Source organism: Dermacentor albipictus, chromosome 8 (genome assembly GCF_038994185.2).
Source record: "Dermacentor albipictus isolate Rhodes 1998 colony chromosome 8, USDA_Dalb.pri_finalv2, whole genome shotgun sequence".
NCBI classification, from domain to species: domain Eukaryota; kingdom Metazoa; phylum Arthropoda; class Arachnida; order Ixodida; family Ixodidae; genus Dermacentor; species Dermacentor albipictus.
In genome coordinates this window covers 15,534,932-15,549,044 of record NC_091828.1, presented here as the reverse complement: position 1 = coordinate 15,549,044, position 14,113 = coordinate 15,534,932, and the positions used below count along the sequence as shown (strand labels likewise).

Sequence of the window (14,113 nt, the reverse complement as noted above, 5' to 3'; positions counted from 1 at the left end):
AGGAATAGTCTATTATATCTGAAAGTATGTTGTATGCGAACTCATTGTAACGGGTGTGGACTGTAGTATCTTTGTTACACAATGCACACAATCAGTGTTCATGGTAGTTTTTTTGTTTGCTACTATTTTGTGTACTAAAACTCTCTATTAAAATACCGAAAGCAGTAGTACTGGCCCGTGAGAGATCCTTTTATAAGCTTCATGGCCATTGCACACATGGCATTGCACACACTGTCTCAGGCCGAGGCCGCATCTCGTGAGTGGGCCTCCCTGGGCCAGCTGTTGCAGCTGGTGAAGCATACAGCCGAGCTTCTGGGACTGTGGAAAGTGCTGTGCGACCACCAGTTCCGTGCCGTGTCTGCAGCCTTCCCACCTGACCTCCGCGACCAGCTGCGCAATGCCACCCTCCGTGAGCTGGTGCTGGCCGACCGACAGCTTCCGGCTGGCCTCGCTGCCGCACTGGTGCAGACCTACTTGGAGGTGAGGTGTCAAACATGGTGTGCCTGGCCTGCGCTTGCAGTTGTAGTGATTGAGGGTGTCTCAGAGAAGTAAAAGTTCTGACTGAAGTGCACAGTTATTACGATGACACATTTATGAAAGTGCTCAACTGCATTAAAGGGACACTTAAAAGAAACGATTTCACCCCGCTTGTCATGATGGGGGGCTTTGATGGCATCTGTGTGTACCTGGTTAAACTTTTGTCGATAGAGATAGACTACGTGTTCCAATGGAGCCAAAGACTGAACATGGTAAGTTTCTGGAACCTTTACTGGGCCAACATGACCTAAATGCGAAAAATTTATTTGAAATTCGTCGTCTCACACAGGCATACCGTCACTGGCGTTTCAGTGTGAAACAAAAAACAAAAACAAAAAACAAAACAAAAATAAACGGATCTGTTACATTTATTTTCTTTTCTAACAGTCAACCTATTATTGCAAAGTTAACCACACTAGCATTTTCAAAGAAATTTTTTTTATCAGTTTAGACACTGTTTGATGCAAATATTTCTGAAAGGTTTTTGCCCCTTGCAGTGCAGGATTGGCCTGTCCTGTTATGCATTGATGTGAAAATTATAAGTGCATGAATGTGCAGTTTACCCCTACAATAATAAAATTAGCGTGGCAGGCTGGAAAATTTTCTGTAGCGAGAATTTCGTTGTTGCCAAATAAGACAGCACAGAAAGGGATTGCACTGAAAAATGTATGTTCACTGTTAAAATTCTGTATGTGTACTTTGGCGAGTGTTGCTCGATGCCATCGTGAACTACATTACTGACACCACAAAGTGTGCAGGATTTTCGGTCACTATGGGGGTACAGTGCAGTCCACTTATAACATTATTGAGAAGAATGAAAAATCCAATCATTATAACTGATCACCACTATATCTGGACTGCCTTAAAAAAAAAAAAAAAAGCTGCTGAACATATCTTTGTAGTTCCAATACCAAATTTGCCAATTGCACCAAAAAATAGAATTCTGTAATGTTGCCTGTGAAAAATAAAATGTTTATTTATACCTCTAAACAGCGTATCAAGCATTAGGCGTGTTAAAGTAGTCAGAAATTCGCATTGGCTTTAGCGGGATTTTCAGGTTCACATCTGCGGTGTCCAGCTGCTGTGCAAACATTAGCGAAAATAATTAACCATGGATAAAATCAATGAGCCACTCGATCGACGACAGTGCACTTCGCGTGACCATCGGGGTCTGAGTCAGAGATGGGTCATTGTCAATCTCGTCACTGTCTGTCGTGACAATGGTCACCCCATCAGAGATCTCTTTGCACTCAGAAACTCCTCCATCAAAGCACCATGTGTTTCATTGTCAGTAGTGACATGCTTCCAGAGCTCAGTAATGTCAGCGGCTTCCACCGCGTTGGATCAAGAAGTTTTGCCCAGGCGCACAAACCTGCCTTTTTCGTTGATTGGCATGGTTGCTGTTTCCAGCCGTCATGATAGTGGTACTCTTGTGTGAGCTCGCACTTTGTTCCTTGCAAAATTCGAAGCTTTGTCTTAAGCGACACAACTTTGCACTTTGTCGGCGCCGTCTTTTATCAACCGAGCTGTATCCTGCTGCTCACGCGGAACATTTCCGCACTCGCTGAGAAATGGGCAAAGGACAGGTGAAACTTTGCTTCTCGCTTTCCTTCTCCTTTTTTCTTTTTTCTCTTGTCACGCATCCACATCCCCACAGTCAACGGATCTCATATGTGAATGACAGGAACACTGAAATGCTTCGTGTGTGCGGCTTTGTAGCGTTCATTCTTCTGTTTCTTGCCATGCATAACACTGCATTGGCTGCGTGCCTTCATGCATGCGTAGTCACCATCTGTGATCATGTCATTCATTTGCCACTGCAGTTTCATTCACAGCGGTTGCGGCAAGCAGTTGTTTTGTTTTGACTTGTGTGTGTTGGCCCTGAGCCTTGAACTGCATGGTTGCCGTCCTGGATCATGTTGACAGCAGCCGCAGTTTTGTCTGCAGCGGTTGCGGCAAACAGTAGTTCTGTTTTGACTCAATGCAGTGGCTTCTCGCGCAATGTCACAAACGCAGCTGTTGGTGATAATGAGCAGCGGCTACATCTGTTGGCAAGCTCTGAAGCGAAGCAATAATTGAGATGTGTGTGTGTGGTATTGAAAAACGCAGTTAAGATGAAGATGCGCTGTGAAGGAAGTCACTAGACTTTCACCACTGCCAGTGCTAATCATCCACGAGATGAGAACTGCAGCTTCTGCACTTCTTTGGTGCAATATAGAAGCAGGATTCGCCAATTCATTTAGTAAATAAGAGTACTGAGCATTTGTTGATTGATATCTTCATACCGGGGTGCAACGGTGGCGTAGAGGTACAGCTTCCACCTCGCGTGCAAGAGGACCGTAGTTCGAATCCCGGTGCTGCGCAATTTTTCACCGGATTAAAAAGAAAAGAAAAAAATCCGCGTGTTGATAAAATGGCATAAACAGCCCTGGCGTGCGGCCTGATCCCGGTGACCAGAACCGGTAACGCACTCCCTCACCAGAGCAGGATTGGCCACCCTGGTGCAGTACTTGGCCACAACCTCCTGTATGAATCATCATACCTTACTGGTGAAGCAGCGCACTGACACGGACACAGTGAAGACAAACAGGAAAAGACGACACTCGCTGCAGCGAGAGTCGTCTTTTCCTGTTTATCTTCACTGTGTCCGTGTCAGTGCGCTGCTTCACCACCAAGGTATGATGATTACTCCCCAACTAGCCCAACTTTCCACTTTACTGAACTCCTATATGAATACAACAATCAAACCCTGGCCCTCAGTCCTCAGCAGCTGCAAAGCAACTGACCACGGCGGCGGTCAGACATGTGACGCAGCAGAGGGGTGCTAAGAAACCCTGGTTCCGGACATGCCGCCATTGGAATCTGAACCTGGTAACGCTTAACGCTAGAACATTATCTAGTGAAGCGAGTCTAGCAGTGCTATTGGAGGAATTAGAGGGCAGTAAATGGTATATAATAGGGCTCAGTGAAGTTAGGACGAAAGAAGCATATACAGTACTAGAAAGCGGGCACGTCTTGTGCTACGAGGGCTTAGCGGAGAGATAACTAGGAGTTGGATTCTTGATTAATAAGAATATAGCTGGTAACATACAGGAATTCTATAGCATTAACGAGAGGGTGGCAGGTCTTGTTGTGAAACTTAATAAGAGGTACAAAATGAAGGTTGTACAGGTCCATGCCCCTACATCCAGTCATAATGACCAGGAAGTCGAAAGCTTCTATGAAGACGTGGAATCGGCGATGGGTAGAGTGAAAACAAAATACACTATACTGATGGGCGACTTCAATGCCAAGGTAGGCAAGACGCAGGCTGGAGACAAGGCAGTGGGCGAATATGGCATAGGCACTAGGAATAGCAGGGTAGAGTTAATAGTAGAGTTTGCAGAACAGAATAATATTGTTACGTAGGAAGACGCAGACGACAAGCTAAGTACAAATATATTTACAAGGAAAATACGCTGCGCTTGGCCAAGATGCAACAGCCCGCGCTAGCTTCTAAATCGTTGTCGTCGTCTTCACGCTGCTGGCCTTTCGTGATCGCACATATTGTGCCGTAGCACTACCCCCGGCTGCAAAAGCGCCGTCCCGGAGCGACTAAAGATCGGACTCGGAAGCAGTGTAGTAGGCCTTGAGCCTACTGACGTGTACGACATCACTAGATGCCACAGGAGAGGACGAGCTTGAGCCCACAGGAGCAATTTCGTAAGTCACAGGCGTCACCTGGCGCAGCACGCGGTAGGGCCCTGTGTATCGCGAAAGAAGCTTCTCTGAAAGTCCGACGTGACGAGAGGGCGACCACAGGAGCACGAGCGCACCAGGTGAAAACTGTACGTCACGATGGCGGGCGTTGTACTGACACTGCTGAGTGGTCTGTGAGGCCGTAAGTCGAGCACGGGCAAGCTGGCGTGCATGGTCGACGAGGGCGATGGCGTCGCGCGCATACTCGCTTGTTGAGACCGCAGCAGGAGGAAGTGCCGTGTCTAGGGGCAAGGTAGGTTCGCGACCGTACAGTAGATAAAAGGGAGAAAATCCGGCGGTGTCGTGCCGGGAAGAATTGTACGCAAATGTTACGTAAGGAAGGCCAATGTCCCAGTCGTGGTGGTCCTTGGAAGCGTACTTCGCCAGCATATCGGTAAGAGTACGGTTTAACCGTTCTGTCAGGCCATTGGTTTGAGGATGGTATGAAGTAGTCAGTTTGTGTTGAATGGAGCAGGAACGCACAATGTCAGCGATAACTTTCGAGAGGAGGTTTCGACCACGGTCAGTAAGCAGCTGTCGCGGGGCGCCATGAAGCAAGATAATGTCACGCAAGAGAAAGTCCGCGACGTCAGTGGCGCAGCTGGTAGGGAGAGCCCGAGTGATAGCGTATCGGGTGGCGTAATCAGTCGCGACGGCTACCCATTTGTTCCCAGAGGATGACGTGGGAAAGGGACCGAGCAGGTCTAATCCAACACGAAAGAACGGTTCCACAGGGACGGTGATCGGCTGGAGATGACCGGCAGGTAGCACCTGAGGTGTCTTCCGACGCTGGCAGGGATCACAGGCAGCAACATAGCGTCGAACGGAGCGAGCGAGACCAGGCCAATAGAAGCGGCGGCGGACGCGGTCGTACGTGCGGGTTACCCCAAGATGTCCTGCAGTGGGTGCGTCATGCATCTCAAAGAGCACAGTCTGTCGTAGATGTTTTGGCACGACAAGAAGAAGATCAGGGCCATCAGGGAGGAAGCTCCTTCGGTACAGAATGCCGCCCTGGAGGACATATTGGCGAACGGATGCGTCGGTAGGTGTAGAGCGCAGACGCTCGATGAGTACTCGCAGCGATAGGTCTCGATACTGCTCATCGGCGATGTTAGCGAAGGCAGACACAGAGAAAATGCCGTTGGCGGTACTACTGTCGGCGTCGTCAGGCTCGTCAACCGGGTAGCGAGACAGGCAGTCAGCGTCCTTGTGTAGTCGGCCAGATTTGTAGGTGACAGAGAACGAATATTCTTGGAGGCGTAAGGCCCAGCGACCAAGTCTTCCTGAAGGGTCTTTCAATGAGCATAACCAACAAAGCGCGTGATGGTCTGTGACAACGGAAAAGGATCGGCCATATAAGTATGGGCGGAATTTCGCAACCGCCCAAACTAGGGCCAGACACTCACGCTCAGTGATGGAATAGTTGCGCTCCGCGGGTGAGAGGAGCCTGCTGGCGTAAGCGATAACACGGTCGTGGCCACGCTGGCGTTGTGCCAGTACTGCTCCAATTCCGTGACCGCTGGCATCAGTACGGACTTCGGTAGGCGCAGAAGGATCGAAATGGGCCAGAACGAGAGGCGTTGTGAGAATGTCGATTAGATGAGAGAATGCAGAGGCCTCGTTATCGCCCCACTGGAAAGGAGCGTCTTTTTTCAAAAGGTCGGTTAGTGGTCGTGCTATGGTGGCGAAATTCCTCACGAAACGGCGGAAGTACGAACAAAGGCCGATGAAGCTGCGCACATCCTTGACACACTTCGGAACAGGGAAGTGCGTAACAGCATGGATCTTGCCTTGGTCCGGTTGCACTCCGTTCGCGTCAACGAGATGTCCAAGGACGGTAATCTGGCGACGGCCGAATTGGCACTTCGATGCGTTGAGTTGCAGACCGGCTCGCCGAAAAACGTCCAGGACTGCTGAGAGGCGCTCGAGGTGCGTAGCGAACGTTGGGGAGAATACGATAACGTCGTCCAAGTAGCACAAGCACGTGGACCATTTGAAACCGTGAAGAAGGGAGTCCATCATGCGTTCAAAAGTGGCAGGAGCGTTACATAGGCCGAACGGCATCACCTTGAATTGATAAAGACCGTCGGGTGTTACAAAGGCAGTCTTCTCGCGGTCGAGATCGTCCACGGCAATCTGCCAATAGCCGGAGCGGAGGTCAATAGAGGAGAAATAGCGAGCACCGTGGAGGCAGTCAAGGGCGTCATCAATCCGAGGTTGGGGATACACGTCCTTTTTGGTAACCCTGTTAAGGTGCCGATAATCCACGCAAAAGCGCCATGAGCCATCCTTCTTTTTTACCAGCACAACCGGTGACGCCCAAGGACTACATGACGGTTCAATAATGTTCTTGGCAAGCATTTTGCGAACTTCTGCGTGAATAACTTGACGCTCAGCTGGTGACACTCGATACGGGCGGCGATGAATAGGAGGGGCATCGCCGGTATTAATGCGATGTTTGACAGCTGTAGTTTGGGCTAAAGGACGATCGTTAAAGTCACAAATATCGTGGTAGGAAAACAGAACGCGGTAGAGTTCACGAGCATGCTCGGAGGACAAGTCGGGGGCAATCATTTTCCGGAAGTCAGCGATGGTACAATTTGTCGACTGCGATGGGAGAGGAGTATCGGATGAAGTGTCGTCTACTGCAATGGATGCTACTGAGTGATCCTCGAATGAAGAAAGCTGGGCCAAAGACATCCCACGTGGCAGCACTTGTGTTGTCAAGCCAAAGTTGACCACTGGCAGGCAGACGCAATTAGCCGTAATAGATAAAACTGTATGGGGTACTGTGATCCCGTGTGTAAGGAGGACGTCTGGCATAGGAGCCGCGATGTAGTGACTGTCGGGGACTGGTGGGGATGACACTAGGTCAACGTAGGTCAGTGCCGAAGGTGGCAAGCGAACGAAGTCGGCGGAACTGAGGCGACTGGGGTGTGGTTCAGCAGGATCCAGAACAGGCAGGTCAAGGCGGAGAGTACTGGCGGAACAATCGATGAGAGCAGAATGTGCGGAGAGGAAGTCTAAGCCGAGGATGATGTCGTGGGGACAGTGGGCGATGACTGTGAATAGCACGATTGTTGAGCGATCGGCGAAGGAGACGCGGGCGGTACACATACCAATGACGGGGGCTGTTCCGCCATCGGCGACACGGACAACAGGCGTCGTGGCGGGCGTGATAATTTTCCTGAGCCGGTTACGAAGGTCAGCGCTCATTACGGACAAATGCGCCCCAGTGTCTATGAGAGCAGACACAGAAACACCGTCGACTTGCACGTCAAGAAGGTTCAGATGAGTGGGCAAAGTCAGTAGAGGATTTGGCGGCGTAGGGGGCAATGCAGTGTCACCTCGAGGTGCTGCATCGTCTAGTTTTCCGGCTGGGAGCGGCGTCCGAAGGGAGTCGGCGAATAGGAGCGACGGGGCTGGGGAGAGCGAGATTGTCGTCGTTGGGGCGAAGGCGAACGAGAATAGGGGCGGTTCGTTGCAGGAGAATCAGTGGCGGCATTATCGGAGCGTGCGGCATAGGGACGAGAAGGGCCACCTGAGGGGCGAGAGTAGGCAGTAGAAGTAGACCGGATCGGGGAACTCCAGCGACTACGACAGTGCCGAGAAATGTGCCCGATGCGATGGCAGTGGAAACAAATAGGCTTGTCGTCAGCAGTGCGCCATTCAGATGGGTTGCGGAAACGTGGTGGGTAAGAAGATGCGGGACGGGGCGAAATCGAAGAAGCTGGGCGGGTATCAGGGCGATGGGCCGAGCAGATGGTGTGAAGACCCATGTTTTCAAACTCCTGGCGGACAACTGCCTGGATCAGTGAGACCGTGACTGCAGATGTGGGGGTGGGACTGGAGTCGAAGGCAGCCGGATAGGCGGCCTCGATCTCGCGCCGGACGATCCTGGTAACATCGGCAGTGTTGTTGGGACGAGGAGCGTCGGCACAGGAAGATGTCGCTGGGGTGTTGGGCAGACGGGCAAACTGCTGGTCAATACGTCGGCTTCTGGCGAGTTCCAGACGGCGGCACTCTTTTATAACAGCATCCACCGTGGCTACGTTGTTGCAAACGAGCAAGTTGAAGGCGTCATCGGCAATGCCTTTGAGGATTTGGGAAACCTTGTCTGACTCAGTCATGTGGGTGTCAACTTTGCGGCACAGAGCCAAGACGTCCTGAATGTACGTGACGTAGGGCTCCGTTGACGTCTGCACACGACCGGAAAGCGCCTTCTGCGCGGCAAGTTGGTGACCGTAGGGGTTGCCGAACAAGTCTCGAAGCTTTTGCTTAAGCGAATCCCATCTGGTCAGCTCATCTTCGTGCGTCCGATACCAAACTCGAGGTGTGCCACCGAGGTAAAAGACGACGTTGGCGAGCATGATAGTTGGGTCCCACCGGTTATTGCGGCTGACGTGTTCGTAAAGGCTGATCCAGTCCTCGACGTCTTCCCCATCTTTTGCCGACAATACGCCAGGATCACGGGGAGCGGAGAGGGTGATGTAGGTCGTCGAAGTGGCAGCAGCTGTCGGAGCCGGTGGAGTCGGGTTGGCGTCGCCGGGAGCCATGAAGGTAGGCTCGACGTACCGTCCACTGCGAAGCTCCGTGACGAGGTACGGGGATCGATACCCCGCACCTCCACCAAATATGTTACGTAGGAAGACGCAGACGACAAGCTAAGTACAAATATATTTACAAGGAAAATACGCTGCGCTTGGCCAAGATGCAACAGCCCGCGCTAGCTTCTAAATCGTCGTCGTCGTCTTCACACTGCTGGCCTTTCGTGATCGCACATATTGTGCCGTAGCAATATGCGGATTATGAATACCTTCTTCTGCAAGTGGGATAGCCGAAAGTGGACATGGAGGAGCCTGAACGGCGAGACTAGAAATGAAATAGACCTCATACTCTGCGCTAACCCTGGCATCATACAAGATGTGGACGTGCTCAGCAAGGTGCGCTGCAGTGACCATAGGATGGTAAGAACTCGAATCAGCCTAGACTCGAGGAGGAAACGGAAGAAACTGGTACATAAGAAGCCGATCAATGAGTTAGCGGTAAAAGGGAAGATAGAGGAATTCCAGATCAAGTATTCGGCTTTAATTCGGGAAGAGGACCTTAGTGTTGAAGCAATGAACGAAATCTTGTGGGCATCATTAAGGAGTGTGCAATAGAAGTCCGTGGTAACTCCGTTAGACAGGATACCAGTAAGCTATCGCAGGAGACGAAAGATCTGATCAAGAAACGCCAATGTATGAAAGCCTCTAACCCTACAGCTAGAATAGAACTGGCAGAACTTTCGAAGTTAATCAACAAGCGTAAGACAGCTGACATAAGGAAGTATAATATGAATAGAATTGAACATGCTCCCAGGAACGGAGGAAGCCTAAAACCAGTGAAGAAGAAACTAGGTATTGGCAAGAATCAGATATATGCGTTAAGAGACAAAGCCGGCAATATCATTACTAATATGGATGAGATCGTTCAAGTGGCTGAGCAGTTCTATAGAGATTTCCACAGTACCAGTGGCACCCACCACCATAATAGAAGAGAGAATAGTCTGGAGAAATTTGAAATCCCACAAGTAATGCCGGAAGAAGTAAAGAAAGCCTTGGGAGCTATGCAAAAAGGGAAGGCAGCTGGGGAGGATCAGGTTACAGCAGATTTGTTGAAGGATGGTGGGCAGACTGTTCTAGAAAAACTGGCCACCCTGTATACACAATGCCTCATGACTTCGAGCGAACCGGAATCTTGGAAAAACGCTAACATAATCCTAAATCATAAGAAAGGGGACGCCAAAGACTTGAGAAATTAATGACGGATCAGCTTACTGTCCGTTGCCTACAAAGTATTTACTAAGGTAATCGCAAATAGAATCACGAACACCTTAGACTTCTGTCAACTGAAGGACCACGCAGGATTCTGCAAAGGCTACTCAACAATAGGCCATATTCACACTATCAATCAGGCGATAAAGAAATGGGCGGAATATAACCAACCCTTATATATACTTTCATTGATTATGAGAAAGCGTTTGAATCAGTCAAAACCTCAGCAGTCATGGAGGCATTCCGGAATCAGGGTGTAGACGAGCCATATGTAAAAATACTGAAACATATCTATAGCTGCTCCACAGCCACCGTAGTCCTCCATAAAGAAAGCAACAAAATGCCAATAAAGTAAGGCGTCAGGCAGGGAAATACGATCTCTCCAATGCTATTCAAAGCGTGTTTACAGCAGGTATTCAGAGACCTGGGTTGGGAAGAATTGGGGATAAGAGTTAATGGAGAATACCTTAGTAACTTGCGATTCGCTAATGATATTGCGTTACTGAGTAGCTCAGGGGACCAACCGCAATGCATGCTCACTGACCTGGAGAGGCAAAGCAGAAGGGTTGGTATAAAAATTATTCTGCAGAAAACTAATGTTTAACAGTCTCGTAAGAGAACAGCAGTTTACGATAGGTAGCGAGGCACTGGAAGTGGTAAGGGAATGCATCTACTTAGGACAAGTAGTGACTGGAGATCCGGATCATGAGACTGAAATAATCAGAAGAATCAAAATGGGCTGGGGTGTGTTTGGCAGGCATTCTTGGATAATGAACAGCAGGTTGCCATTATCCCTCAAGAGAAAAGTATATAACAGCTGTGTCTACCTCATAGATCCATTAAAAAGCAAGAACGCATGCGTCCGAGACCTCACAAGAACGATCAACAGTTACGACGGTGACGGGGAGAAGCTCATTCGTGAACTCACAAGTAAATACCTCAAGACCGAGAAGAGCGGTAACCCGACTCACGAGTATGAAGGCGATAGCAACGTCGAGATGGACGAAGCCTTCACCGAACTGGAGCTGGTTGCGGCCATCGATGAAAGTAATCAAGGCAGCGCACCGGGAATTGACGGCGTTACATACAAGATGCTAAAAAATATGGGCGACAAAAGCCGAGCTGAACTGCTAACCCTCGTCAATGCGTCCTGGGAGAAGGGTTCGTTACCAAAAGAATGGAAAGAAGCGGAGGTGCATTTCATTCCCAAGCCGGGGAAATCACCCCACGTCGACAATCTACGCCCCATCTCCCTCACGTCATGTGTAGGGAAGGTGGTCGAGCGTATGGTGTTCAAGAGACTGCAGAGACATTTGGATGTCACTGATCAGATGCCACCGACCATGTACAGATTCCGGAGGCACCTGAGCACGCAAGACGTCTTGGTGCAAATATACGAGCTGGTTATCAAGCAAGCGAAGACCCCTACGCCAAGAGCTATCCTGGCGCTCGATCTCAAGGGGGCCTTCGATAACGTCACACACGAAAGTATTCTTCGTAACCTGCACCAAACTGGATGCGGAAAGCGGACATTCAAATATGTGCAGGATTTCTTAACCAATAGAACGGCAACCATCAAAATTGGAGAGGAGAAGTCGGAACCGATAGCCCTGGGAGACAGAGGCACTCCGCAAGGATCGGTTCTTTCGCCGCTTCTCTTCAACCTGGCACTCCTCCCTCTCCCGACTTTGCTTCAAGACATAGAGGGCATAGATCACGCTCTCTATGCAGACGATATCACTGTGTGGACGTCGAGGGCAGGGTCGGAGAGTTGGATGGAGGAGACCCTTCAGAGAGTGGCAAAGACCGTGCACGAGTTCGCTAAATCGTGCGGCCTCAGTTGCTCGCCACAGAAGTCCGAGTTACTCGTCATCAAGCCAAGAAGAAAGAAAGGAGACCAAGAGAACGTACGCATCACCATCGACGGGACGACCATAACACCAACCACGCAAGCACGTATCCTGGGTGTCATCTTCCAGAACAATGGCAAGGCGGGAGCGTCGATCGACAAAATCAAAGTTTCAACGGAACAAATTTTGAACATGATCAGAAGAGTCACAAACAGACAAAGGGGATTGAAGGAGGACGATTTACTGACGCTCGTCCAGGCCTTCTTGACGTCGCGCATCGTTTACGCGGCGCCGTACCTCAAGTTGCTGAAAAAAGACAGGGACCAGTTGAACGTCATTATACGAAAGGCAACCAAGATGGCGCTGGGCATTCCGAAGCATTCTTCGACCGACAAGCTTCTCGGCATGGCCAAGCACAACGTTGTCGAAGAGCTAATAGAAGCTCATCTATCTAATCAAAGAGTTCGGCTCAGTCAGACGTCGGCGGGACGTCGCGTTCTTGCCAAGTTGGGCTGGCAAGAGGCAGAGCGGAAGGAAACGGGGCCGTTACCCAGGTTGTGGGTGCATAAAATCCACAGTAAGCCATTGCCTAGAAACATGAGGTCGGGTCGTAACGACGGCCGCAGAGCAGCTCGTATAGCGGCCTTGACGGAGACTTTGGGTCAAATAGTAGAAGAGGAAGAGGGGGTCACTCTCTTCACAGACGCTTCGTTACCCAAGTTTTCATCGAAAGCAATGCTGGCAGTTACGACGCGGGATGTGCTCGTAACCTGCGCCTCCATCAAGACGTCTTTTCCAGAGGTGGCAGAAGAGGCCGCTATAGCGCTAGCACTCGTGCAGCCCAAGGTGGGAAGAATTGTCACCGACTCGCAAAAGGCGTATAACAACTACAGGAAGGGGTGGGTGTCTCTTGCGGCACTAGATATTCTCCAAAGTAAACGCGACGTACCTGAAAGGAAAGTTGAGTTAATATGGACACCGGCTCACTCTGGGCTGGAGGGCAACGAACTTGCCCACCAGTTCGCCCGAGAGATGGAACACTGGGTTGAGGAAGATGAGCCACAGTCCATATTTACTTACAGAGACATTACGAACCATTATAAGACGGAGAGGCGCCGTTACCCCGATCCTCACAAATCGCTTAGCAGAGAACAGCAAGTGATCTACAGGCAAATACAGGCAGGATCCTTCCCGCACCCTTACCTTCAAAACAAGATATACCCGGAAAGGTACGAGAAGGATTGTACCTTCTGCAAAACTCATTTAGGCACGCTCCAACACGTCATTGGAGTATGCAATTTCATCAAGGCGATCCCCCCACCTCTTAACTGCCCCACTACCCTACCCCATGCCTCATCCACCCTTACCGAGCGATGGGAGACCTTGCTAACCAGCACCGCCCTGGAAGACCAGCTCGTCCTGATCTCCAGGGGCCAGGCGGCTAGGGAAGCATATGGGTCCCGTGAAGAGGGAACCACTTCCATCGACGGCGTCTAAGAAGATGTCGAGCTCGGCTCAATAAAGTTGTTTCTCTCTCTTACCAGTACTCACGTATGGGGCAGAAACCTGGAGGCTTACGAAAAGGGTTCTACTTCAATTGATTAAATTGACGATGGCGCAATGAGCTATGCAAAGAAGAATGATGGGTGCAATGTTAAGGGATAAGAAAAGAGCAGATTGGGTGAGGGAACAAACGCGAGTTAATGACATCTTAGTTGAAATCAAGAAAATGTAATGAGGAGGGAAGATAACTGTAGCAAGCATGTGACGCTCCCTCAGGCATAATGTTCGTTTGCTGCCAGGCTTGGTGGCCTGCCAAGCTCGGCGGGCAACATTGGTAAATAAACACCGATGAGCACGGCTGCTCGGCGGTCAGTCATCGTTCAGCACCACCATGCTGCGGAGTATCCGTTTAACGAAGCGTGCCTCGAGCCCTCCCTTGTTAACGAACCCGGGTGGATGGGACGTTGGGGACGAGTACCCACGGTTCGTCCCACGCCGCCGTGAGCGGCGAAACACCGCCCCTCGTTTCTGCCGCCATGCCGCTGTACAGAAGGCTCGAGCCATTTGAGGGGAATGGGTCCGCCTGGCAAATTTACGAGGTGCAAGTCCACGTGTTCTTCCGAGCAAACGACACACCCAAGGCCATACAGCGGGATATTTTCTTGGCCA

General features: G+C 50.4%; 1 protein-coding gene and 1 long non-coding RNA gene across 3 annotated transcripts in view; one reads left to right on the top strand and one right to left on the bottom strand.

The window, feature by feature from the left end:
- Nup154 (nuclear pore complex protein Nup154) overlaps window positions 1-14,113 on the top strand; it is a 265,616-nt gene that overhangs the window by 152,282 nt on the left and 99,221 nt on the right. For both annotated transcript variants that reach the window (XM_065425126.2, XM_065425125.2), the window contains exon 6: window positions 241-480. In XM_065425126.2, coding sequence (XP_065281198.2) covers window positions 241-480 — 240 coding nt within the window. The remainder of the gene's footprint in view (window positions 1-240; window positions 481-14,113) is intronic.
- The window catches only part of LOC139048624 (uncharacterized), a 106,617-nt gene that overhangs the window by 52,524 nt on the left and 39,980 nt on the right, over window positions 1-14,113 (bottom strand). The window lies entirely within an intron of this gene.